Raw genomic sequence first — 24,873 nt, 5'->3', positions numbered from 1 at the left:
TCTGGAGGTGGAAATACATCAGGGATTTCTAGAATTATTCACTGATGACAAAATTAGGCCCTTGAAAAAGAGCTCCCCAAAAGAAAACAGTTTCTCCAGATTGTACAAGCATGCAAATATACTGAAGGCAAGATGAGACATCACAGATCAATAGATCAACAAAGGAAAACTTAATTCCAACACTTGTCTGATTCATGGTATCACAGTGTTTCCCCATGACTCTTTCCTCCATTATTAAAATGAGGAAAATCATCCTTAGTTCCCAGACAAGGATACTGCCAGCTGTTTTGTGACATGTAAAAATGCATCTGTGCAGATCTCCACATCTGAACTGCAAGGATTCACAGTGAGAAAAGACAGAGTTACTCTCATGACATGTTGGTCTAAAACTGACAGGAATTTAAAGGCTTCATTAAAAGGAAGGATCTTGATTCTTTTCTCCCCAGCAGATGAAGAAAGGAAGGGACACACAAACATAAGGAAATAAGCCACCAAGTGCTCTATGGGAATGACAGGGGTCAGGAGATAAAAGTTCTGACTCTATTCGTGCCGAGAGAAATCTCACGTTTTGATCAGTGTTCCAAATGGGGTAAGAAGGGAGCATGCACAAACCACAAGATTTCATGCTAATAGATTTATCTCTACCTCCTGGGATCATGAGGGACAGAGCACTGGCAGAAAGGGACTTTGTGACTTTCCCAGAGATTTTCTTTTTCTCTGTGCTTTCTAATCGCTGACGAGCCATTTGAGAAGCGGGTTCACTGGATGGCTTTGAGGAATTATCTGTACTGTCCACACACTCGCTCCTTCCATTTATCTGATCCAAATGCTCTGAAAAACTTCCAACTGTACAAAGAAGAAGGGATAAACACATTCAGGAAAACCATGGATTGTGGATATGGCAGGAGAGAGAGAGACAGAGAGACAAAGACAGAGACAGACAGACATGATAGCTGGGAAACATTCCACCTTGCTATTATACAATGCCAGGGAAACATTAGAAAACAGAACAAGGTGTTCAGCAAGGTGAAGGAGGAGAAGGAAGAAGAGGAAGGATTCTGTCTTGTCCATGGATGAATTTGTCCCCCGCTCTGGTAACAATAATTGCACTATAGTAGAAAGGGCCTTAATTTGTGATTTTATTGATATTTGGAATCCCCAGGTGAGAGAACTTCCTCTGCCAATGTAGTTGACATCTAGCCTGCAATTTGCATTCTTAGAGAATTACCTAGGTCACTGACAGAATGACTCATAAAAGTCATGATCTTAGACTATTATGTCATAAGGACTCTTATCATGGAAAATAATCTCCAATGGAAGATTCACATTTTTTATTTTCAACTCCATTCCATGTCATCTGTAAGGAAAACCCTTTTCTATATCATAAGAAACACTGCTAAAAACCAAACATTTGGATTCTCTGAGGATACATCAAACTCCACAGACCCTAAATAGAATCCATCATCCTTTCCTCCTGTCTTTCCTACAGGAAAGCTGCTTTTCCTTCCTGATTCTCAATTTTTGTTGATGTGTCCTTCTGACATGGGATAATCTTGGACTTTTCCTTTTCTCCCATCCTTCATCACCAATCAGTTTCTATCAAATACTGTGGATTTGAGTTCCATCATATGACAACCCACAAAGTTGTGACCAAGGAAGACCTCCTTCCCTCTGTATTCCCATCTGTACTAAAATGACAGCCTCTACCTAGCTAGTCTTGCTTCTAATCTTCCTTACCCCCAAAATAATCTTTCTATTGCATAGTATACCACTTCCATGCTCAAAAATTTTCAGTGGCTCCCTACTATCTATAAAATATAATATAAAATTCTGTATGGAAACCATCTCAGTCTCCTCTTTTTTTCCATTATACAAACTTCCTGTTCTCCTTCTCCCCCTCATAATCTATAATTTAAGGAAGTCTTTCAAGAATTTCAAGTTTTATTTCTCGCACAAAAAGGAACAGAATCATATTAGTGTATTTGCAGTTTTTTCCTTAAATTATAGAAAGCTTTAAGAAAGACCCTCAGAACATGGTAGATAATGGATTCCTTTATATTAAATGTCAGATGACTTTGAGCATGCCTCTATGAGTCTAAAGTTATATGTGTGTGTATACATACACATATAAGTATACACACATCAATATAAACATATACATTTGTGTATATATATATATACATATTTTATTTATTTATTTATGTGTATATATCCCCTTATCCTATATTGTTTCTAAAATAGAGAAGGAAATGGTCACTTTTTAAATAATTAATGAATTTTAACAAAGAAAAATATATTCAACACATTCAGTTACTGCTAGATTACATTCATCTATCAAGGTGAATAATCTATTGTGACACGTCCTGGTTTCCTTTTGAAATTACTTAGGACATGAGAAAATAATGTAACTGTTTTAAAATTTACTTAATCATAACATATGGTCCCATTTTTAAACTGAGGATTTCAGATTTCATTCCCTCATCCCTTGTGGTAGCAGATATTTATTGAAGGTCATTTGCTCTCTGCCACCAGAGGTCTCCTTTCTGGGTATGATATGATAATGTCATGCTGGAGTGGGGTAGAATGGATGGAAGGCTTCAGAAGACAAGGTTACTTAATGTAGACTTGATTAAAGAAAAGGCACATTGTCTGGAGAAGTAACAAGTCTTCCAAGTCTACTGAAGGGCAGACATGTGACAGTAGCCCTCACCTTTTCACTCATAAATTATTATGCTTGGCTGGATGTTTTGCTAATCATTGATAACACTTCCTCTCCTCCACAGAAGGAGTATTCATAATCTTATTTGAATTTCCAGGGGCCACGAAACAAAACTCCCTTATCGTTATCACCTTGAGAGTACCCAATCCCTATAAGTACTTAAATCACATTAAAACTAATTTGGCAAACTAAAAGTGAGAGACAAGTACTTTTTTAATTGCTTAGCAGTTTGGTTGAAAACTAAAGTTGAAAAAAAACTTAGTTGAAAAGAAAACTTGACTAAGAATTATTTATAGGATATTAGATCTAGAGCTACAAAGGACATCAGGGACCATCCAGTCAGATCTCTTTTTATATATGACCATAGTTCTAGAATTAGAAGAAATCTCATTGGCCATCTAGTTCAACCCTCTGAAGAGCTCATGTTTTCTTTGTTTTCTAAACTTTATTTTTATCTGCATAGTTAATCTATGGGTCTTCCTAGGTGAAGTTTTGCTTACCCACTTATTTTAGTCTGATCTAAGGAAATCATATGGGAGTCTGGAGCTGAACTATAATCTGCCTTACAATGAATATGGTGTTTTAAGTTTCATTTATTTCCATTTGATCTAATTAAATTAAAGGGCCAATGAAAAAAATATCTTTATGGGATATAAGCCTTTTTTATTTTTTATAAATAACCAAATTATAATTTGCTCTTTGTACTTTGTTCAATCTTTATCTATTTTTATCTATAATATATATATATATATAAGTAGCTAATTTTGCTACAGCATTTTAAAGCTTTCAAAGCACTTATCTCTTTTGATCTTTATAACATATCTCTGAGGTCAATGCTATCACCTCCATTTTAATTGTTGGGGGTTTTAGAAACAGTAGAATTAGTTTCTTGATTTTTTAAATTTAAATTTTATTAAGGAAATTGAGAAAGAGACTAATTGCTCAGGGTCTTACTGTCAATATGTATCAGAGGCTTAACCTGAATTCAAATCTTCCTAACTCTGAAGCATGTAATAGAATGAATATAGAAACATACATAGAGAGAGCAACAGGCCCAAATATGTATGGGTAAATTCAATAAGACTATAAATAGAAGTATGGTAAATAACTGCTTTGGGACAGCTAGGTGACACCACAGTGTACAGAGTGCTGGGCTGGAGTCATGAAAACTCGTCTTCCTGAGTTCAAATCCAGCCTCAGACACTTACTATTTGTGTGGCCCTAGACAAGTCACTTAATCGTGTTTGCCTTAGTTACCTCATCTGTAAAATGAGCTGGAGAAGAAAATGGCAAACCATTTCAGGATCTCTGCCAAGAAAACCCCAAAGGATCACAAAGAGTTGAAAACAAATGACATCAAACAATTGCTTTATCGTTTATTAACTTAAGAATTTTTGTAGCTATACCACATATTAATCAACAGAATGAAGAATATAAGACTAGGATATTGTAAACTGCAATAAATGCAATATTTTTCTTGTAATTGATATTAGATAAAATTATAGAAATCTGTAAGAATAAATCCTCAGAATATCAAATATAAGGGATTCATTGATATTTTTAATTAGCCAGGGGATTTGGGCATCTCTATGACAATGGATTTTTATATTAATTTTCCATTAACATATTCAGATTCAAAATCAATTGGACAATGGGAAAAAAAAGCAAATATTCTGTACATACTTGGATACTGGGCAACAATATTAGGGTTTCTCTGTGTTTGTGTCTCCTTCCTCCTTGTATGTGTGTGTGTGTGTGTGTGTATATATCTCTATGTCTTTATGTCTCTCCCTCTCTGTGTCTCTATCTCTATCTGTATGTCTGTTTCTGTCTCTCTCTTCTTTCTCTTTCTCCCTCTTTTTTTTCTTTTTTCTCCCCACTCTCCTTCCAGCCTTTCAACTTTACCTATTTAATTTATATAGCACTGGATAGGAGATTTACTTTTTTGTCTACTGACAGATAGTGTCACCTTAATGTTCTCTAAATGTCAACTGTGTGTGTGTGTGTGTGTGTGTGTATGCAAACATGCACGAGATAGTAGAGCCATATAAAAATCAAGGAATTTAATTTTATGACAGTCACGGTCGTCTGATTCTCTAATTATCCTTGGCAATGAGTAGCTGAACTCATCTCCATTCTGGGCACCCCTTCAGGTCTTTGATTATTTTTAGTGTGGGTATGGGAGAGAGAAAGAAAGGGACTAAGAAATAAGGTAGTTTTAATCAATTAATCTAAATGCATGGCAGGGCTTGGGACAGATATTTTCAAAATTATGAAAGTGATCAATCAAAACCCTGAGACTCTCTTCTTCTCCTCCCCATTCCTATTACTCAGTGGGACTGACAGGGCAAGAGGTAATAAGCAACTTACCCATTAAAAATCAATTATAAACAGATGTAAATATATAGTATAAAATAAAGTGGCAAAATATGAAAATAGTAAAGATTCATATGAATGGTTTGAGAAATAAAGACTTAGTAATAAGGGTGGAACGAATTAACAATCATTTAAAAAAAACTACAAATGTTTGAAGATATCCAGCAAGAAAGAGGGAAGAAAAGAACTGAAGAGGATAGGGTTATAGGTTCCTAGACTCAAAGATCTAGAAGAAGAAACCCCTTATTTTATAGATGAATTAGCTGAAGTCTTGGAGGTTACATCCTTGTACAAGGTCACAAAGGCAGTAAGCAGTAGTAATAGAATTTGAATCTCTTTCTCTTTCTATTCTGCCACACTGGATAATTTTAGATTCTTAGAAGGAAGGGTTATCAAGTTCTCCTTCATTCATAATACTAACACATAGAATTGGTTAATTAGTCTACCTCATTAACATAATCAATCCAGGAACATTTTTCTTTCCTCAATAGACTTGTTCAATAAAAGCACAAACTCCCTGAGTGCAGGGCTTGTTTCTTTTTTTTTTTTTTGGGGGGGGGGGAATTTGAACTCAGAGAGCAAATGACCTTCAATAACTGGGGTTAAGTGACTTGCCCAGGGTCACACAGGCAGGAAATGTTAAGTGCCTGAGGCTGAATTTGAACTCAGGTCCCCCTACACCTATTTCATTTTTACCTTTTTCTCATTAGTCTTCCACAATTCTAGAACATAGAAGGGACTTGTTAAGTGTTTGAGAAATTGTATTAACTGAACATTATATATGAATCAAGTTATTTTTAAATTGTAGTACATAGCTTTGTTGCTGTTGCCCATCTTTTGTTTTTGAAGAAGACTAGTGACATCACAAGGTGATGTCTTAACTTGTGTGTGGATTGGATTTAAGTGAAGCTGAATCGTATCATCAGCTTCATTCTCTCTTCTTGAGTCATCAAAGTCCAGTGGCAAGGCACAAGTCAAGATGACTAGGATGGCCCGGGATGTAGTGGACGACCATGGCATTTGTGATACCTGACCAAGCTCTAAGTGGTCCACAGCACCAGCTTCAGCCAAGTTCATAGGTCACTGAAACAAAATGTTTTCATTCTCTTGTTCCACTTGGGGAACAAGTAAGGAGCAGTTATTCCCCTCATTCACCAATGAGTTTGAGGGCCATCAATTATGGTCAACCTGGTTTAGCCTCTCTGCTGAGACCAGGGTTTTCCTTTCTAATTAGGTCCTTCTAGGAGCAAAGGATTTCAAGTTATAAAGGACCTTAGAGACTACGTATCCCATGCCCCTTCTTTTTTATTATAGATGAGGAAACGGAGACTCAGCCTCACTATGCTCAACGATATAGCTTTAGAGGTAAAAGGGATTTAAGAGGCTATTACAAATAATGCTTGCTGTTGATTTTAGAGAAATACATTTGATCAATTTAAGGAAAATCCATTTATACCAAGTGTTTTTTTAACAGAAATGAGGGTTGAACTTTACCAAAAGTTTTTTTCCCTGAACCTATTGATATAATTATATGATTAAAAAAAAAACTTTTATTATTGATATAATCAATTATGTCAATATTTTCCTTATGTTACCACTGCATTCCTGGTACAAATTCTATTTGATGATAATGTACAATATTTGTAATATATTGCTGTAATCTTTCGGTTACTATTTTATTGTTTTGCATCCATATTCATGAAATTGATCTATGATTATTTTTTTTTTTCTGTTTTCACTCTTGCTGGCTTAGGTATCAATATCATATTTGTTCCATAAAAGGATTTGGTAGAATCCCTTCTTTACCTATTATTCCAAATAATTTATCTAACATTGGAATTAGCTGATCTTTAAATGTTTGATAGAATTCACTTGTAAAAGGTGTCCTGGGGCTCATGCAGGACACTTATGTTGCATGTAAATATTAAGAATTTATAATATTTTAAAAAGATAGCCACACCTGGGCTTAGTTTTTTATATCCTATTTTATGAGGTACATTAAGAAGTCAGAATGTATCCAAAAGGGCAATCAGATGCGAAAGGGACTCAAAACAATGCCATGAAACTAGAGATACTTTGTCTCCAGAGAAAATTAGTAAGAAGTGTGTGTGTGTGTGTGTGGGGGGGGGATGTATGTATTTGACTGTTGTCTTCAAATATTTATAAAAGAGGGATTAGACGTGTTTTACATGACCTTAGAAAAACACACACACACACAAAACCTCTCCTTGTTCTGGTATTTTCTCTGTAAATTATAATGGAATTGGAGAACTGCCTGGATTAATTAGCTAATTCCAGAGATTAAGTGACTAGCTCTGGGTCATATAATCAGTATGTATCAGAGACTCAAATCCAGGTCTTCCCAGCTTCCAGACCAGTCTCTATTCACTATGCCATACTATTTCTCTCAACAATCAGACACTTTAGTGACTTCTGGAGTACTCTTTCCAACAAGGTAGACAGCAGCTCCTCTATAACTTTGAGAGATGACATTCAAGAGTGGTTGAAGATTTCACCACATTGCTTCTAACTTGGAGATACAATTTTTTGAATGTCAGGTAGGCTGTTCCTTAAAGGAAGGATCTACAGTGAATCACTGGGCCCATCATTGAGACCTATCAAAGTAAGGTAAGAGATTCTAGATCTTGTTCCTATTGAGAACCCAGGGAGGTGGCAATAAAAACCAGATTTATCCATGAAAGCAATTCCCTGACACTGGACATCTCCAAGGCAGATACTTGATGGGTACTTGGGAAACACAACAGAGAGTCTTCACATGATGATCTCTGATGACCTTTCCAATTCTAAGTGGCTATGACTTGATGGAAAGCAATAAGGCCTTCATCAAGATCTATATTTTATGAGCAGAGCCAAGGATGTATTGTGGGATCTAACATCATCTATAAGATCCTAAATTAGGGGAAAAAACTTATTAATGAATGAGTTACTATTTAGGTAGTAAATTCCTTGGTTTTTGAAAGCCTCTAAATTAAGGCTGAATTGGCAATCTGTCAAAGTGGTTATGCAAAGGAGTTAAACAATAGTTAGGAGGTTGGAACAAATGATCTTTAAATTGCCTTCCTGTTCTAAGTATACCAATGATATTTCCTACATTAGACCTTTCTTGATTGTGCCCACCTCTTCTTTCCCCTGACAGTTATCAATACTCTATCTTTCTAAATTACTGTATCTATTTTGTAAAGTTAAAGACCCCTTCTCTCAGAATGTAAACTCTTTGGGGCAAGGATTTTTTTTTTTTTTTTTTGTATCCTGAGCCATTAGCCCAGAGCCTTGCATATAGTAGGTGTTCCATAAATACTGATTAAATTTAATTAAATGGACCTATAGAGTCTATGGGCAAATTTGTAATCAAATTCTACTTGAACAATCAATCAGGGTTGACTTCCAATATTTTTTAATTTAACATTTAATATTAATTTTTCATTAAAATTAATGTCACCTATGAAAATTAAAGCTGTGCCTTCAAGATTAAGGTAACCATGCTTCACTATTATATCAAAGAAAACTGGTGAAGAGGATTAGGTAGGGTGGGAGTGACACAGAATTGCCTATCATTTAAGAGGCCCTTAATGAAGCCCAGTAACCGAGGTAATGCCTAGTCCAAGTCCAATCCTAGAGAGCCTGAAGGCAAAAAACCACTTTCTAACTAACCAGATGGTATTAAATTGGCAGAAACTTCAAAGTCAAACTCCTTACCAGAGAGTGTAGAGCTGCTAATGGTGCTCGCTGGGGTTGTGACTTCAGGTTCATCTTGGGCATTCTCTTCAGATGGAAGTGCTGGCTTCTCAGGCTCCTCTCGAGATTCTCTAGCACACACAGTTGGCTCACTTTGCTCTCCCTCAGTCGAAATAGCCAGTTTCGGAAGCAATCCCGAACTGAGTCTATGTCTGTTACTTTCCGTGTCAGAGGAATTAGATGTGGATAATTGTTGCCTTAAATTATGAGAGAGAGAGAGAGAGAGAGAGAGAGAGAGAGAGAGAGAGAGAGACAGAGACACCAAGAGACACAGAGAAGACAGAAAGTGAATAAGAGGAGGAAAGGGAAAGAGTGGGAGGGGGGAAGAAAAAGGGAGGGGACGGAGAGAGAGAGAGAACAAACGAGAGAACACAAGAATAAAAGAAAGATTTGTTAAAAAAAATATCAATTCTGGAAGAGATCAAGAGAAAAAAACCCCCACCACAACTGGAGAATTTAATAGATTTGGAGGAATGATGGATATTTAGACCAGCCAGGAATAGTAGCCACTTATTGTATAAAGGTTTTTGTGTTTGTTTGTTTGTTTTCCTGAGGCAATTGGGGTTAAATGACTTGCCCAGGGTAACACCCAGGTCCTCCTGACTTCGGGGCTGGTACTCTATTCACTGCATCACCTAGCTGCCCCATTGTAATGTTTTTAACAAACCTTTCTACCTACATTTCAGAATACTCCGAGCTCCAACTCAATGTCTCCACAGATGGTAGAGCTGTACTTTTGGTTTTATCTCCTGGGTCTTCTTTCTCTTCTCCAGGATTCCGAGTTATTCGATCTATGCTGCTAAAAACCTAAGGAGAAAAGTTTTCAATCATTATTAATCCATTCTTGGTGTTCTAATTTATCTAGATCTGTCTTTTTTATGAGGCATTATGATTAAAGTCTGAATTCAAGGAATCTATGTTCAGAAAGCTGCTATCCAAATGCTTTATGCTCCTCTCTGCTGAGGTGCAGGGTCAATGAATAACCTTGTTGTTGTTATGAATTCAATTCCTCTCATCATTTCCCTGTATGAATGTTGTGTCTATAAACAAAATCCATAGATGCTTTGGAGTTTCTAGATCAGAGGATCAATGCACATCTTAGATTACTTTTTAACCATAAAGTCCATCAAAAAAGAGAGAGAGAGAGAGAGAGAGAGAGAGAGAGAGAGAGAGAGAGAGATTGATTTAATGGCCACCAGTCAGGGTCAGAAGCAGAAAAATGAATTGACTGTGAAGAAAAGAATAAATAACTTTCTTCAAAGATTTAGGAAAAAAAGACATTATGTATTTTGGTCATAAAAAAATCAGTGGGTTTTGTTAGCTTACAAATCATACAAATAGACTGTCAACTTTGCGCACTATAACAAGGGGGCACCTGCAGAGATAAAACTTGTCATCCTAAGAGATCTCAGACTGCCTCTGGATAGCCATCACCCTCCCATAAGGATGGGCAAATGTCACAAAAGAGGAGATTAAGAAAGCTGAATCAACCCACAGGGTTCCACTTAGATCCACTCTATTAGCTTGTAGAAATTTGCAGCCATTCTGTAACAAAGAGCTGGTGGGAGTAGGGATCAGTGATGAGTATGGGGGTTGTATATGCTAGGGAAGAAAGTTGCAGCAGAGTGGGGAACAGGAAGACAGTACTAGTTACTGAGATGAAGGCAGCAGGGAAAAACTTCATCTGGGAGACAGCTCTGACAAGCTTCTGCCAAAGTTTAAGCTCTTAACTTCCCGATGTGGCTCTAAGATTGATTCAATTTCTTTATTCCATTCCCTGTAAATGACTAACATGATAGTGACCTCTTTTTTATTTAACATATATTAACTTCTTACTAGAAGGAACCATTTGCCATAATCTTATTTTACAAATGGAAATGAACTACAGAGTGGAGATGATTCACCCAGGATCACACAGACAGTGATAGAGATAGAATTTGATCAAATCCAGCATTTTTCCACTTGCCTCTACTGTTGTGAAATTGTTTTTGTTGTGTCTGACTAACCCCATTCCATTGAGGTTTTATTGACAAAGATACTGCAATGGGTTGCTATTTTCTTCTCCTGTTCATTTTATAGAGAGGAAAATTGAGGCAAACAAGAGTGATTTGCCCAGGGTCGCACACATCCAGGGTCTGAGGCTGCATTTGAACTTAGGAAGGGGAGGCTTCCTGACTCAAGCATAGCACTTTGTCCATTGGAACCACCTGGCTCCCCTACTTTTACACAAAAGGTATTGGGCTTACCCTATTGCAAAAGACAGGAACAAGATTTATAAAGGAGAAGGCATGAATGGGATGCTATCAGCACCAGAAGATGGGTCACACACTTAAGAAAGCATGGAACTATTGAAATATAATAGAGTATTATTGGAGTATCTGCATTATTAGCTAATTTTGTGGCTAATTTGTAGCTAATTTTATAAAAGACAGAATAAATTCTGAAAGTACTAAAGGCTACACAGAAGCTAAGCCAATTCATTTGTAATACTGATAGCATAATCTATAGAACTGGAAAGTTACTGCTTAAACCTGCATTTTGACTTCAAGCCCAATCACTACACCACCAGATAAAAGGTTGATGTGTCCTAGAGACCACTCCCTTTTCTTTATCATTTCTCTTTCCCCCTCCCTCCCCCAGCTATTGGATACACAGCAGCAAGGATTCTTTTCCTCAGGCACTAGAGATTTTTCCAAGCTTTTTCAGAATTCAACAACAGATCTCAATTCTCCTTGAATCAAAAGGCAACTCTCCAGTTGGTCTTGGACTCTCCTGGAATCATTTCAGATAATCCACTATTCTCAGGTCCCATTACACTTCAGCTCATACTCGTTTCTCCAAAACTATTGATCTCACTTACAGACTATCACTTCTCTCCTGGAATGCCTCTTTACTATGTAAAACTTGCCTCTTTCATGAAACAACTCCACAGGTTCCCAATCAGTCCACATTCCCTCTTATTTAAAAAAAAAGCCCTTATTTAGATTGGAATCATAGGGGCAAAGATACTTCAGAAATATTTAACAGGTGAAGAAACTGAGACCAAGAGAAGTCAATCAATTAATAGTGAAATCAATAATAAAAAAGCAATAAGCATTTTTAAAATGCCAACTAAATGCCAGACTCTGGGCTAAGAGCTAGAGATGCAAAGAAAGGCAAAAAGTTCCCAATCACCTCTCCCAATCTGAAAAAATAACAAAAACAACCCAATTCTGCTCAAGGAATTTGCAATTTAATGCGCTTGCTTAGGAAGTAAAACTCCTCGGCTTGGCTAACTATAAATTCAGATTTATTTCTACTGTGCCACATTTCTGGAAGGAACATGGAAATCATATAATCTACCCTCCTTCATTTTATAGATAAGAAAACTGAAGATCAGAGAAGGTAATTTGAGTAAATTACCCACTCTCAGAGTTTTGGTGTTGTCATGTTTAAAATGAATATGGTAGACTTATACATAACTATTAAAAAAAATGATTCTTAGGCATGGCTTGTTATTTAAACTGAGATCCTCTGGCTACATATTCACAATGTTCTTCTCAGTGTATCATGAATAAATGATCATATTAGCATGTTTCTATTACTTGTGTTTATACTTTTCATAATCACTATTTTTAAAAAATTAAACTAAGTTCAAGGCCTTTTTTTCTTATAAGTCCCAATGACACTGGCTATTCAACTATGGACATCCTTTGGACTCTGGCAAATCAAGGGTAAGGAATGATGGTTTCAGAACCAGTGCTAAAGCCAAAACTAATAAAAGTACACCGAGTCATTTTTTCAATCTCACTAGCCTATAAGTGACTCTGGAAACAAACTATGAACAGCAAGGCAGAACAAGTAAGTATTCTCATCTCCAGAAACACAAGGCTCCATCTACAAATACAAGCTTAATTTATAATAGAGAAGATAATGATGAATATAGGGAAGAAGTTTGTCACTGTGCTACATGATTTTGGTTAGGTTGTATGAAAAGGTTGAGCTACTATTCCAGGGGATAAAAGGGAGGGGAGGAAAATCTCTCTCTCTCTCTCTGTATATGTGTGTATGTATGTGTGTGTGTGTGTGTCTGTCTGTCTGTTTCTGTCTCTTTGTATGTGTGTGTCTCTCTATTTTTCTGTCTCTCTGACTCTCTCTCTCTCTATCACTCTCTTGTCTCTGTCTCTCTGTCCATCTATTCATGTACCTATGTGTGTTTATATGTACACATATATACACATATGCCTGGATATATGTATATATATATATTTATATCTACAAAACTATAGATAACTATATATAATCACATATATTTATGAAAAAATTTATAAAGCTTTATATAATTTTTTTTTTTTTTTTGCTGAGGCAACTAAGGTTAAGTGACTTGCCCAGGGTCACACAGCTAAGAAGTGTTAAGTGTCTGAGACCAGATTTCAAGTCATATCCTCCTAATTTCAGGGCTGGTGTTCTATCCACTGTGCCACCTAGCTACCCCTTGACTTACTTTTGAAAACCTGTGGGAACATGAAGAAAACTGCCGTATTTCCAAATTAAAATCTTCATCATTAGTGTCATCTTCTTCTTCTGTTTCCATATGGTGATACTTCTCTGATCGAGCTGAAGAAAAATAGACAATTAAGGTCACTTAGAACCCCATTTTACATAAAGTAATTATTGTATTCTATTAAAGATTTTATCCACAGGTATTTAGAAGTGGGAGTGGTCAAATGTTTTATTTTATAGACATAGAAACTGAGGCTTAAAGAGACCTGTCCAAAATTACATCTGTAGAAAACAGCAGAGCTGGGATTTGAACCTGACATCTTGGATTCCTATTAGAACATATTGCCCTTCAGAAGGCTCCCGCTGCAATATTAAACACCTTCATGATTTCTTTATACATACACCATTCACATACATATTTTTTTACTTTTAAAAATATATTTAATATTTTCCACCAAATACAAATAAGCAAAAATAATTGTTAACAAACATTCATTCCAAAAATATTTTGGAGTTCCAAATTCTATCTCTTTTTCTCATAGAAAAGGCAAGCAGTTTGATACAGGTTATACATGTGCTCATGTAAAACTTATTTCCACTCTAGTCATATTATATTCACTGATATTTTAAGATAATACATACTATCGAAGTAACTTGTGTCGTCTTCTGATTCTAGCTGTGGAATGAATTCAGCCTTCTGTCTCAGCAAACTATTCCAGTCCAGGGAACGAAAAAACTGGTGTTGCTTTACTTCATAGGCACCACCTGGGGGAGCACGAGAGAAAATGAGGAGATTAAAATGCTTAAGGCAGAAAGGATGGGAAATTTATATGGAGAGAGGGAGGTAGGAAAGGGAGGGAAAAGGAAAGAAAAGTGAGCTAGAGCCAGAAAGAGACAGACTTTGACATACTCAGTCCATCATCAGGACCAAAGAAAATAATTCCCTTGAACGACTGTCAGGAAGATATTTGATTACTTCAGTAATTGTACCATGTGTTCAATTTTTCCTTTGTTAATTTTTCCTATTACTTCGCCCCACTTTTTTTTCATAAATTGATGATGTAGCTTCTAAAAACTACGTTATGGTGAACCTGAGGAAGTAGGCTTGTTGTCCCCATAAAGACATTATCATTATATACAAATAAATAAAAAAAGAAAAAAAATTCTAGAGGAGAAATTTGCTATGACAGTGATATTTCCTAGAGTAAAACAGATAACAAAGATGAGTTCTTTTTTGAATGATAACAAATTTGTAATGTAATTCCACTCGATTACATATGTAATTAGGAAGGAATTAGTGTCTATGTAGTATGAATTCTTAAGTCAAAAATAACTGAATTTGCTTTATGGATTCATATAGCATGAGACTAAAATCCATCAAATTTGTAAAGTTGTAGACTTCTTCATGCCAACAGAGCATAACGGCACAATTTGGGAAAACAATGTTCTGTATATTCAGTTCATGATTCAAAAACTTGCCATTTTAAGGGTATACTTGGCCAGAAACATTTAAAATATGTACATAATATATAAAAAGAAACCCTCATATTTGTAATGGATTCACAGAGCTCAGCTAGTCTACCTCTCTGCCTCCAGCAAAAGCATGAATGAAGATAGCTTATCATTTCTCCTAAGTGGCCACCTAGGGAGACCTGAACAATGGTTTCATTGTTCATGCCATAGAGAGTCTTCTTTACCCGTAATACTAATTTTTTTTTTATTATAATCTGAACCTAGAGCTTCTTATCCTTAACTGACAACCAAAATTCTTCTTTGTATTATCTACAATCTTTCCTACTTACAAGTTAAACCTCATTCCACTTGTAGATTTGGTCTTAAACTCCAGGAGAAAATATTCTGTCTTGCTGGGATTACCATGGGGAAGGCCACAATATAAATTTTAAATGAAAAGAATTGGAGAGGGAGAAAATCATTTAATGTACATTCACCAAGTTAGAGACTACATGGAGAAAGAAGTATAGCAGTTTAGAGATCCAAAACTTTATGGGAGACACAGTTCAAGAAAGGAATCAGTTCTAAAACACATGGCTACAAAAGGCTGTAAATCAGTGGACAAAGTATAGGCAAAAAGCAGGAGGAGCTAAAGGTCCCAATGCAAAAGGCAAATTTGATCTCACAGGTATCATTGAGACTTTTCAGGATGAAATTTTGGACTAGAATATTGTTTTTGATATATGCATAAATAAAAGGGGTAGTTAAGAAGGTATATTCACCACTCATATGAAAGAGTGTTCCAAATCACTATTGATCAGAGAAATTTAAATTAAGACAACTCTGAGATACCACTACACACCTATCAGATTGGCTAAGATGACAGGAAAAAATAATGATGATTGTTGGAGGGGATGTGGGAAAACTGGGACACTGATACATTGTGGGTGGAATTGTGAACACATCCAGCCATTCTGGAGAGCAATTTGGAACTATGCTCAAAAAGTTATCAAACTGTGCATACCCTTTGATCCAGCAGTGTTTCTACTGGGCTTATATCCCAAAGAGATATTAAAGAAGGGAAAGGGACCTGTATGTGTCAAAATGTTTGTGGCAGCCTTGTTTGTAGTGGCTAGAAACTGGAAAATGAATGGATGCCCAGCAATTAGAGAATGGTTGGGTAAATTGTGGTATATGAATGTTATGGGATATTATTGTTCTGTAAGAAATGACCAGCAGGATGAATACAGAGAGGATTGGTGAGACTGACATGAACTGATGCTGAGTGAAATGAGCAGAACCAGGAGATCATTATATATTTCAACAACGATACTGTATGAGGACGTATTCTGATGGAAGTGGATTTCTTCGACAGAGAAGATTTAACTCAGTTTCAATTGATCAAGGATGGACAGAAGCAGCTACACCCAAAGAAAGAACACTAGGAAATGAATGTGAACTGCTTGCATTTTTGTTCTTCTTCCCGGGTTATTTTTACCTTCTGAATCCAATTCTCTCTGAGCAACAAGAGAACTGTTCGGTTCTACACACATATATTGTATCTAAGATCTACTGTAACCTATTTAACATGTATAGGACTGCTTGCCATCTGGGGGAGGCGGGGGAAGGAGGGAGGGAAGGGAAAAATCAGAACAGAAGTGAGTGCAAGGGATAATGTTGTAAAAAATTACCCTGGCATGGGTTCTGTCAATAAAAAGTTATTAAAAAAAAGAAAAAAAACAAAGTATCTGAATATCAAAAATAAATAAATAAAAGTGTGCAGATTTAAATAGAAAAAAAAAAGAAGGCATATTCATGTGAAGAAATATATTGTGATAAAGACATGTTTCTGAAGGGCATCTGATTGAAGATTAATGGAGAGAGAAGCAGAAGCAATTTTATCATTGGAATATACTACAGACCACTTGGATTGAGGGAGAAAAATAGATGAGGCACTGGGAAATATCAAAAGTCTGGCAAAGAATCATTATAATATAGCCAATTACTCAGACATTCGAATTCATGAAGATGAGTGTTCATATTTCAAGCCCAGTGTTCTATCCACTGTGCCACCTTGCTGCTTTACTCTAAATGCCTCCTTCATTTAAATCCTGTGTTCTCATGCTATGTTCATTTTTTTCCCCAATTTTTTTCTCTCATGATTATTCTCTTTTTCTGATTATTCTTTCCCAATATGATTCATAAAGAAATGTGTATTTAAAGAATTAATGTACTTATATAACCAGAAAAAAGAAAACAATAAAAAAGAAAAAAAAACTTTAATGACTTGGGGAGTGTGAAAGTATATATTTGAAGTTAGTGATAGAAACCAAAAGATTTAAATAGACATTTAAAAAATAATAAAATTAACTAAGTGGCAAAGTTCTGGCAAATAATCAAGTGCCATACATTTCACTCAAGGACAACTGGCTTCATCAAGATCCAGGGCTTCTGTATTATCTCTGAATTATAACCAAAGAGGGTTTGAGGTTTTTTTTTTTGTTTTTTTTTTTGGTTGTTTTCAGTTGACCTGGTCTCCTAGGAGTCTCCCACTGAGACATTCCTTTGACTCAGGGGCATGTGGGAGGTCAGGCAATTATCATTGTCCTTGATTCTTTCCATCACTGAGAAGGAAAGAATGAAAGGAAAGGACAAATTAAGAGAAAAATTTAAATTATAAAATACTACCAAATAAAATTAAATGCCATAGAAAAACAACCATGTTAAACGATGAAAAAACAGCAAACTTCACTGCAAGAACCCAACATTACTACTCAAAGAAGAGAGTTCTGTGTTTGCAGCATATTAGCAGTTCAAAAGCAGTTGAAGTAGGTCAATCCCCAACTTCTAGCTTTCTAATTACACTGAAATCTTATGGTGCTGTGACATTAAATTTCTTCCGTGTCCATGGTTTTTCTCTCCTCTTGTGGAAATTTCTAAAACATCCATTATATTCTTCATACCCCTTTTCTCAGCTACTCCAGTCTCTCGGGCAAATGTGCATTTACACATTTTCATGGTGCATTATTTTGCCAGCTAAATATGCATTAAATACAAGATGCTGCCCTCTGAAGCAGGGCAGCAAGCCTTTGGGACAAGCAGCAGGTAGCGTTCAGCAACACCCTACAGGGCCTCATCACACAGCCTCTGTCTGGTTTGCAGTGTTCCTGACAACACTAAAAGCTAACTCTGGATATTTCAAATGTCTCTTTTGGACTTCCGTTAAGGATCAGCTCCTCAAACTGTCAAACCTTGAAAAGATCCAAAGTATCAGTCAAAGAGATGAAGAGAAAAAACAATCCAGGAGAACATGGACATATGTGATTGTGTTGACCAACAAACCCATACTGTATGACAAATCCAATCCAATCAAATTAAAGTAGGAAAAAGGACATGGCAACTCCATTTTCCAAGGGTACTCTGGGGTGAGGGTGGCTTTTAAAGTCTGTTTTTGGAAATACATTTGTGCCCACTCATTCACTCTTTTTTTTTAAATGGAAGAGAAAGGGAACATAGATAATTGTATTTGATGTAGATCAATCTTCAATTAACAATACTTATATATCTCCTTAAAATCCATTTATGGATGTGTAATTCAGATGTGAAAGTTCCTTTGGACTTTGAAACATATATATTTGTTTTTTACATATCACAATCAATTCCAGAGAATCTATCCCTATTTTGATCTTTCCTTTGTAACAAAGAAAAAAATTAAGGAAAACTGGGTGACCTAACGATAGTGTGCTATTATTATTCCCATTTTTCCTGATAAGCATATTGAGACCGAAAGAATGTATGTAACTCAGCCAGGATCACACAGCTTAAAAAGTGTCCTAAAAAAGGGATTGAACAAAGGATTTGAACTTTGGACTTCGTGATGAGTAGTCAACATTCTAACATGCTATTTAGGTGCATCTGAAAAAAAAAATTAAGCTTTCTGGCTCTTAGCCTTATCCACAATCCAGTTCTCAAACAAAATTGTACAGTATTTATCCCTATTTTTTAAGAATCTTAAATCTTTTGTTGTTCAGTCATGCCCATCTCTCTGTGGCCCCATTTCAAGTTTTCTTGGCAGAGATTTTGAAGTATTTTGACACTTCTTTCTTCAAATCATTTCATAGATAAGTAGACTTAAGTGACTTGGGTAGGGCCACACAGCTAATACCTGTAGGAAGCTGAATTTGCACTCTGTTCTTTCTGACTCCAGGCCTAACAATCCATTCATTGCACCACCTAGCTGCCCCCAAATAAAATTTTAGTAAAGACCATTTCAGAAAAGGAAATGACCGATTGCCTAAGGCAGGGAGGGGAAAGAGTAAATCAGAGCACTGGGTTTAGAGTACTATGGATATTTGCCAATTGATGCTGAGGTGAGTCGTTAATTCCTCTGAGATTTGAACTCACAAATATAAGTTCTTCTGATTCCAAGTTCAGTTCTCTATCCACCTTACCACCTAGCTAGAGATATAGAAAATTGGCAACACAATAGTCAGCAGGCTTTCTTCTCACTAATTTCTTTTTATCTCCTTAACCTCAAAAGCCTGTGCTTTTAATCTTCCTCCTCAGACCCCAGTGCTGAATACCAATGATAAGATAGCGTGTTCCTTCCCCAGGCTCTCATTTTCTAGTAATTAGTTCAAGTACCAATCACCTCACCCAAAGTCTGTGGGAAGTAATTTGCTGGGTCTGATTACTTGTGAGCTTGGGGAAAGGGTGGGATGCCTTGAACTGGACCAGTTACTTCTACTTCCCCTAGTTCAAGTGATTCCTAAAGCTCATGGTTTTCAGGAGGGGGAGAGCTCTTTGCACTGAATAGGTTTATCTTGAGATAAGACTCTGCTCTTGTTTACAGTAAGAGTAGCTTCTGTTTCATACCAAAAAAAAAAAAAAAATGCTCTCCTTTTACAAACTGCTCTGAGTCAGCAAAAAGGAAAAAAAAAATTCCCACAACCCATTACACAACAATATCCCTAAACATCGTTGCTTTAATGAGTTGTCGTCATGTTCTACATCCACTAACAGATGTTTCCCATGCAAAACAAAACACAAACAAAAGCCTCACCGTGTTTCACGTAGATGTTATTTCTTGCATATTAGCAAAAATTAAAACAAGTTATACCCTAACCTGTTCCCAGTCTCTCCAGAGGATTCTGCCGAAGGAGCAGTGTAATCAGATCCTGGGCATCGGGAGGGGGGGCTTCATCTTTTTCAGGCCAATTGATTTCATCTACAAGAAAAATAAACATTTTTTTTTTTAAATGTGGATGACACAGTGACAGCAATGACCGTCTCTGGCAGGCCCAGGGCAGGGAGTGAAGTATGTGTCTGGGGGAAGCCCTGTCAGGATTTCATTCAGTTTCCTCTGTGCATTTGTCTCTGTGCAGCTACTTTTTTTACAAACCTATTGATTACCTTCATATAATAAAATAATCCATGCCTCAATTACATTCAGGTTAGTCTTTTATTTTATTTTACCATCAGATGCCTCTTAAACCCTCATGAACCCAGAATTACTGAATTGGAAAAATAAGGGCTTCCATACAAATAGGCTCTCCCTATCCCAAATCCTGATGCGACACTTATTCCACAGAGTTTTCAGCATTTCACAGAGCAAGGGTGGTCAGCTTTCTGGGGAAAAAATTCTAAGAGCAAAAGATAGCCAATTTCTGAACTCACTCTAACAAAAACGGCTCCAAAAGCATGTTTTATGTTCTTTTCACAACAAAAGAATTAGGTGAAAAATACACAAGAAACAGAGAAGTTTAAAGGGAGGGGTGTGTGTGTGTGTGTGTGTGTGTGTGTGTACAGATTCCCAGTACTGAGAGATACTCAAAATAATCATAATTAAAGTATTTAAAATTTTGTCATGAATATTGTAATTTTTTCTACATCTTAAAAGGCACTTGCCTGAAGATATGTGTGCGTGCCTGTGTGTAAGGAAATGCAATAAAAAAATGAGTTATTTCTGCATGTGTCTGCCTCTAGCTTCCACTGCCTACAGTTTAAATCTGATTTGGAAAATAAAACATGAATATGCATCTCAGCCGTAAGGCATGGAGAACAAAGCCAGCATTTGCCACTTGTGTTAATTAAACAGTTGATTCCCCTTGCCACTCAGGCCTTGGTATATCACATCAGAAAAACAGCACAGTTATAAATCCATAAACAGGATATTCTATATTTAAAAAAAGAAAGGGTCATACACTGTGGGCAACCCACAAATCCACTTCATTAAAGTTTACAAACATGCCTGGCTTACAAAGTCAGAGACAGAGACTAGTGGTGGGATTACTCCTCTCTCTTCCTCACATACAGAAAAACAGGGTTTATTTTCCTTCCTCTTCTTTCTACTGCTGTCATTGCACCTAGTAGCACAGTATGGAAGAGAATGGCAAATAATATGGTAACTGAGATGTCAGATAAACTTCTGGCATACATAGAGGCCATCTATATCTATGCATCTGGGAAATTTATGGAAACAGCAGGTAGAGGAGTGAAAAATTCTGTTTAATTATCATTTAGTTTTGCCACAAGCTGCATGACAATAGTTAGGGTCAGCACGCGGGTTAAGATCTAAAGGTTATTGAATTTTAAATGAAAGAAGAACAGCTGTTACAAAAATAACATTATACCATAACAACCACCAATGAAATCATTAACAATCTGTGAATTAAATTTGCTTCCTTCCCTTTCTCATTATTTATTATTTGGTAGACATTCATTTTAGGAGATTATTACATTTTTGCTAATTTCCTTACTAGCCATTTTTCCTTTGATACAAGTACCATCTCTCTTAACCTTTTCTTTCCTGGTACAACTTTCCTATTCGAGATGGAAAGGCCCACAGTCAAATCATTTGTAATTCCCACATCAATTTCTTTAGTAAAAAATGATCGGCCATAAACATCAGATATATTGTTGATGAACTTCAGAAGAGTACATCAACAACATTTTCTCAGACCGGTTTTCAATCCAAATTTTACCCTTGATAATACCAAAAGCAGTTGTGTGCTTTGAAAAGCGAGTTCTTTTAATTTGTTGGCTCAAGTTTTTGCTAAAGGTTAATGTTTTAATAGTAGGGTCTCAGATACTCCTTGAATTTGCATTAAATAGCTATTTCCCAGAAGTAGCTTGAAAATGATTTCTGGTGATATTTACCACTGATGACTTGTCCAAATAGCTCTTCTGGTGTGTCCCCAAAGAATGGCACGCATCCAACCAGAAACTCATAGAGAATGATTCCCATGGCCCACCAGTCCACTGGCTTTCCATAACCCTGCCTTAGAATCACTTCTGGTGCAATATATTCAGGTGTCCCACAGACCTAATAATTGAAATATTAGCAATAAATTAGAATTATAGCAAGACCATTGGACAGTAATTATTTCAGAGAAACATACACCTGCTCAAACCCCAAGGCCCTAGATATTAGATCAATAGACTCAAAGAAAATCAATCACCTGGGGATCAAAGATGAAAAACTGGATCCCAAACACTGTCATGTCACATTTGATTGAATTTAAACATGTGAATAATCTTGCACATTTAAGCATATTTAATTTAATATACACTATTAAACTAAATGATAATGCATGCCCATAAGTCTGTTTTGGTATTTATGGAACTTGAATATCCTTACTTCTTAATTTCTACATGAAAGCCTGAAAGTTGAGATGGGTTTACCTTAAGTAACTTTTACAGTGAACAGATTGTGGGCAAATGGTAATGAGGCATGCTGAAAGGGAAATGGGCCATATCTAGGATTTTAGCACCCTTGATTGTACAATGCATCATGAGTTCCACAAGTACTCTGCTGAGACTCCTGAATTCCTTATAAAAACAGTTTTCCATTTGTCTCTCTCACAATCCCACTCGTGTACAATTAGATCGTTCATCTTCCTAATAGACCATAATGTTAGGGGAGGGACACAGCGGAGGTGGGCAGTGGGAGTGGGGAGAAAAGGGAAGGGGGACTGGAAGGAGAAAAATGGAAGCAATTTGCTGTGTACCAAAGGTAACTTTTGAACAGACATCTAAATCACGAACTGAGTTGCAAACATGGTTTACATTTATTTTATTTGTAATTTCACTAATAAACAAGGGAATTCCTGGGCTTGGCAATAGACACAAAGCTTACCTGCTTGTCTAGGAACTCTCGAGCATCCTTCTCAATGTGACCCTCATAAAGATTGGTGGTCATGCTCATCAGTCCCACCTTGGATAAACCAAAATCAGTAAGCTTTATATGTCCCATGGATGTGACCAGCAAACTGTGAATAAGAACATACCAAACACCAAGAGGATGTGAGTTGGGTCTCATCTCAGGGTGGTTTGCAACTACACTGTTAAAATCAGTGAGTTAGGTAAGGTGAAGATGACAAATGCTATTTAGTGAATGAAGATCCCATGCTTAAATGTCTGAAAAGTACAAGTTCTCAAGAACCAAGGAACCAAGGACTTTTCTGGTCCCTCTAACAACTAAGGTTTAGCTGACTCCCTGAAATTACTTTGTACTTTGCTTATATTTTGCACATATGTGTACATGTTCTGTACTCCACAAAAGGAAAGCTTCATGAGGGCAAGGATGGTTTCTGTTTCTCTCTGTTCCTAGTATATTGCCTGGCATGTGAAAGGGGTTTAATAAATGCTTCTTGACTTAAATCTTCTTGTGGAGAGCGTGGAGTGAAGTAGTCAGTAAAAGTAAACCCCTAAACATTTCCAATAAAGCTTTACAAACATTTGGAAAAATAATGGCATAAACTTCATTACTCTATTAAAAAGATGCCATTAATTTAGAAGTGGAAGGAAAAAACTGATCACAATTCAATATTATATTTTATCTATTAAAACAGCAAACTTTCTTGAAGGAGGTTATAAGGAACCAGGTGATCCAAGGAACTTGAAAGGAAGACTAATATTATTGTTTGAGATTCCAACTTACAGGTATATGACACGTTAGAGATATTTAGCACATATGAAGTTACCCATCAGACAAATGACCTGCATTTACATATTAAAAGATATCTCATACTTTTAGGTTTACAAATAGATTTTTCTACTGCCCATTTTGATATTCCTTTTTTTTTTTCCCTTGAACAAATGTGTTCCCTTTGAGCTATTATTACAAGCATGGTGGCTCTTAAAGGATCATAAAAATCAACATATTCATTATAACTGTTAAAAATAACCCATTCAAGGAATAAGATGCCTATTATCTGAGAATTCTTAATTGGCCAAAGTGGATGGCATCAGTAGGAAACATTTTCTTGCAAAACAAAAAGCATATTTTTATATTTCTTATCTATCTACTTCTTATTTCAATAAAAACTACTTCTGGATCAATTTAGGGCACATACTTGTCTGGTTTCAAATCCCTGTGCACAATTCCATAATTATGCAGATACTCCAAGGCTAGAACCGTCTCAGCAAAGTACATCCGAGCCATGTCTACTGGCAAAGGACCCATGTTTTTCATTAAGGTTGCACAATCTCCCCCTGTAAAACATAAGAAATGAGATGTATCTGGTATATGAACAATCAAATTAAATGGAATCATCAATTTAGAATGTTAAGTTCCATAAGCACAGCTGCCTTCCCCTTCCCCTCCCCTGCCATATAGCATTTATTAAATGTATATATTTCAAGTAATGGTGTATGTGTTTAAAATAAGAAATCAAAACACTAAGAAGTTCTTGCAGGGGTCATCTGACAGCATGCCAGAGGACATCATTCCACTCAAGTCCTACTCTCACAGTGCTGTATGTATGAGAGGGGCTCAAAAATTGTTGGTGAAACTGAACTAAACACACAAGTATTATGAACCACAAAGCAGGAACAGCTTTTGTTGTTCAATCCTGTCTGACTTTTTCTGATTCTATTCTAGGTTTTCTTGGTAAAGATATTGGGATCATTTGCCATTTCCTTCTTTAAGTCATTTTACAAATAAACTGAAGTAACCAGGACTAAGTGACTTGTCCCAAGTTACACAGCTAGTCAGTGTCTAAGATCACATTTGAACTCAGATCTTCCTGACTCCAATGCTGTTGTTCTGTCTACTATTCTACCTAGGTTCCCAGAAGTAGAACAGC

The 24,873-nt window shown here is 36.4% G+C and overlaps 1 protein-coding gene across 8 annotated transcripts in view; it reads right to left on the bottom strand.

Moving 5' to 3' along the window:
* MAST4 (microtubule associated serine/threonine kinase family member 4) overlaps window positions 1-24,873 on the bottom strand; it is a 786,570-nt gene that overhangs the window by 29,401 nt on the left and 732,296 nt on the right. For 5 of the 8 annotated variants that reach the window (XM_031965783.1, XM_031965801.1, XM_031965815.1 and 2 more), the window contains 9 exons: window positions 24,142-24,280; window positions 22,923-23,055; window positions 21,944-22,109; window positions 19,911-20,012; window positions 13,976-14,098; window positions 13,335-13,447; window positions 9,531-9,658; window positions 8,813-9,048; window positions 646-846 (listed from right to left, as the gene is read on the bottom strand). In XM_031965783.1, coding sequence (XP_031821643.1) covers window positions 646-846; window positions 8,813-9,048; window positions 9,531-9,658; window positions 13,335-13,447; window positions 13,976-14,098; window positions 19,911-20,012; window positions 21,944-22,109; window positions 22,923-23,055; window positions 24,142-24,280 — 1,341 coding nt within the window. The remainder of the gene's footprint in view (window positions 1-645; window positions 847-8,812; window positions 9,049-9,530; window positions 9,659-13,334; window positions 13,448-13,975; window positions 14,099-19,910; window positions 20,013-21,943; window positions 22,110-22,922; window positions 23,056-24,141; window positions 24,281-24,873) is intronic. The other 3 variants (XM_031965810.1, XM_012541072.3, XM_031965792.1) reach the window with 2 other exon arrangements.

This window comes from Sarcophilus harrisii, chromosome 1 (genome assembly GCF_902635505.1).
Source record: "Sarcophilus harrisii chromosome 1, mSarHar1.11, whole genome shotgun sequence".
NCBI lineage: Eukaryota > Metazoa > Chordata > Mammalia > Dasyuromorphia > Dasyuridae > Sarcophilus > Sarcophilus harrisii.
The sequence above is the reverse complement of the archived record's forward strand: the minus strand, read 5'-3'. Positions and strand labels throughout refer to the sequence as shown.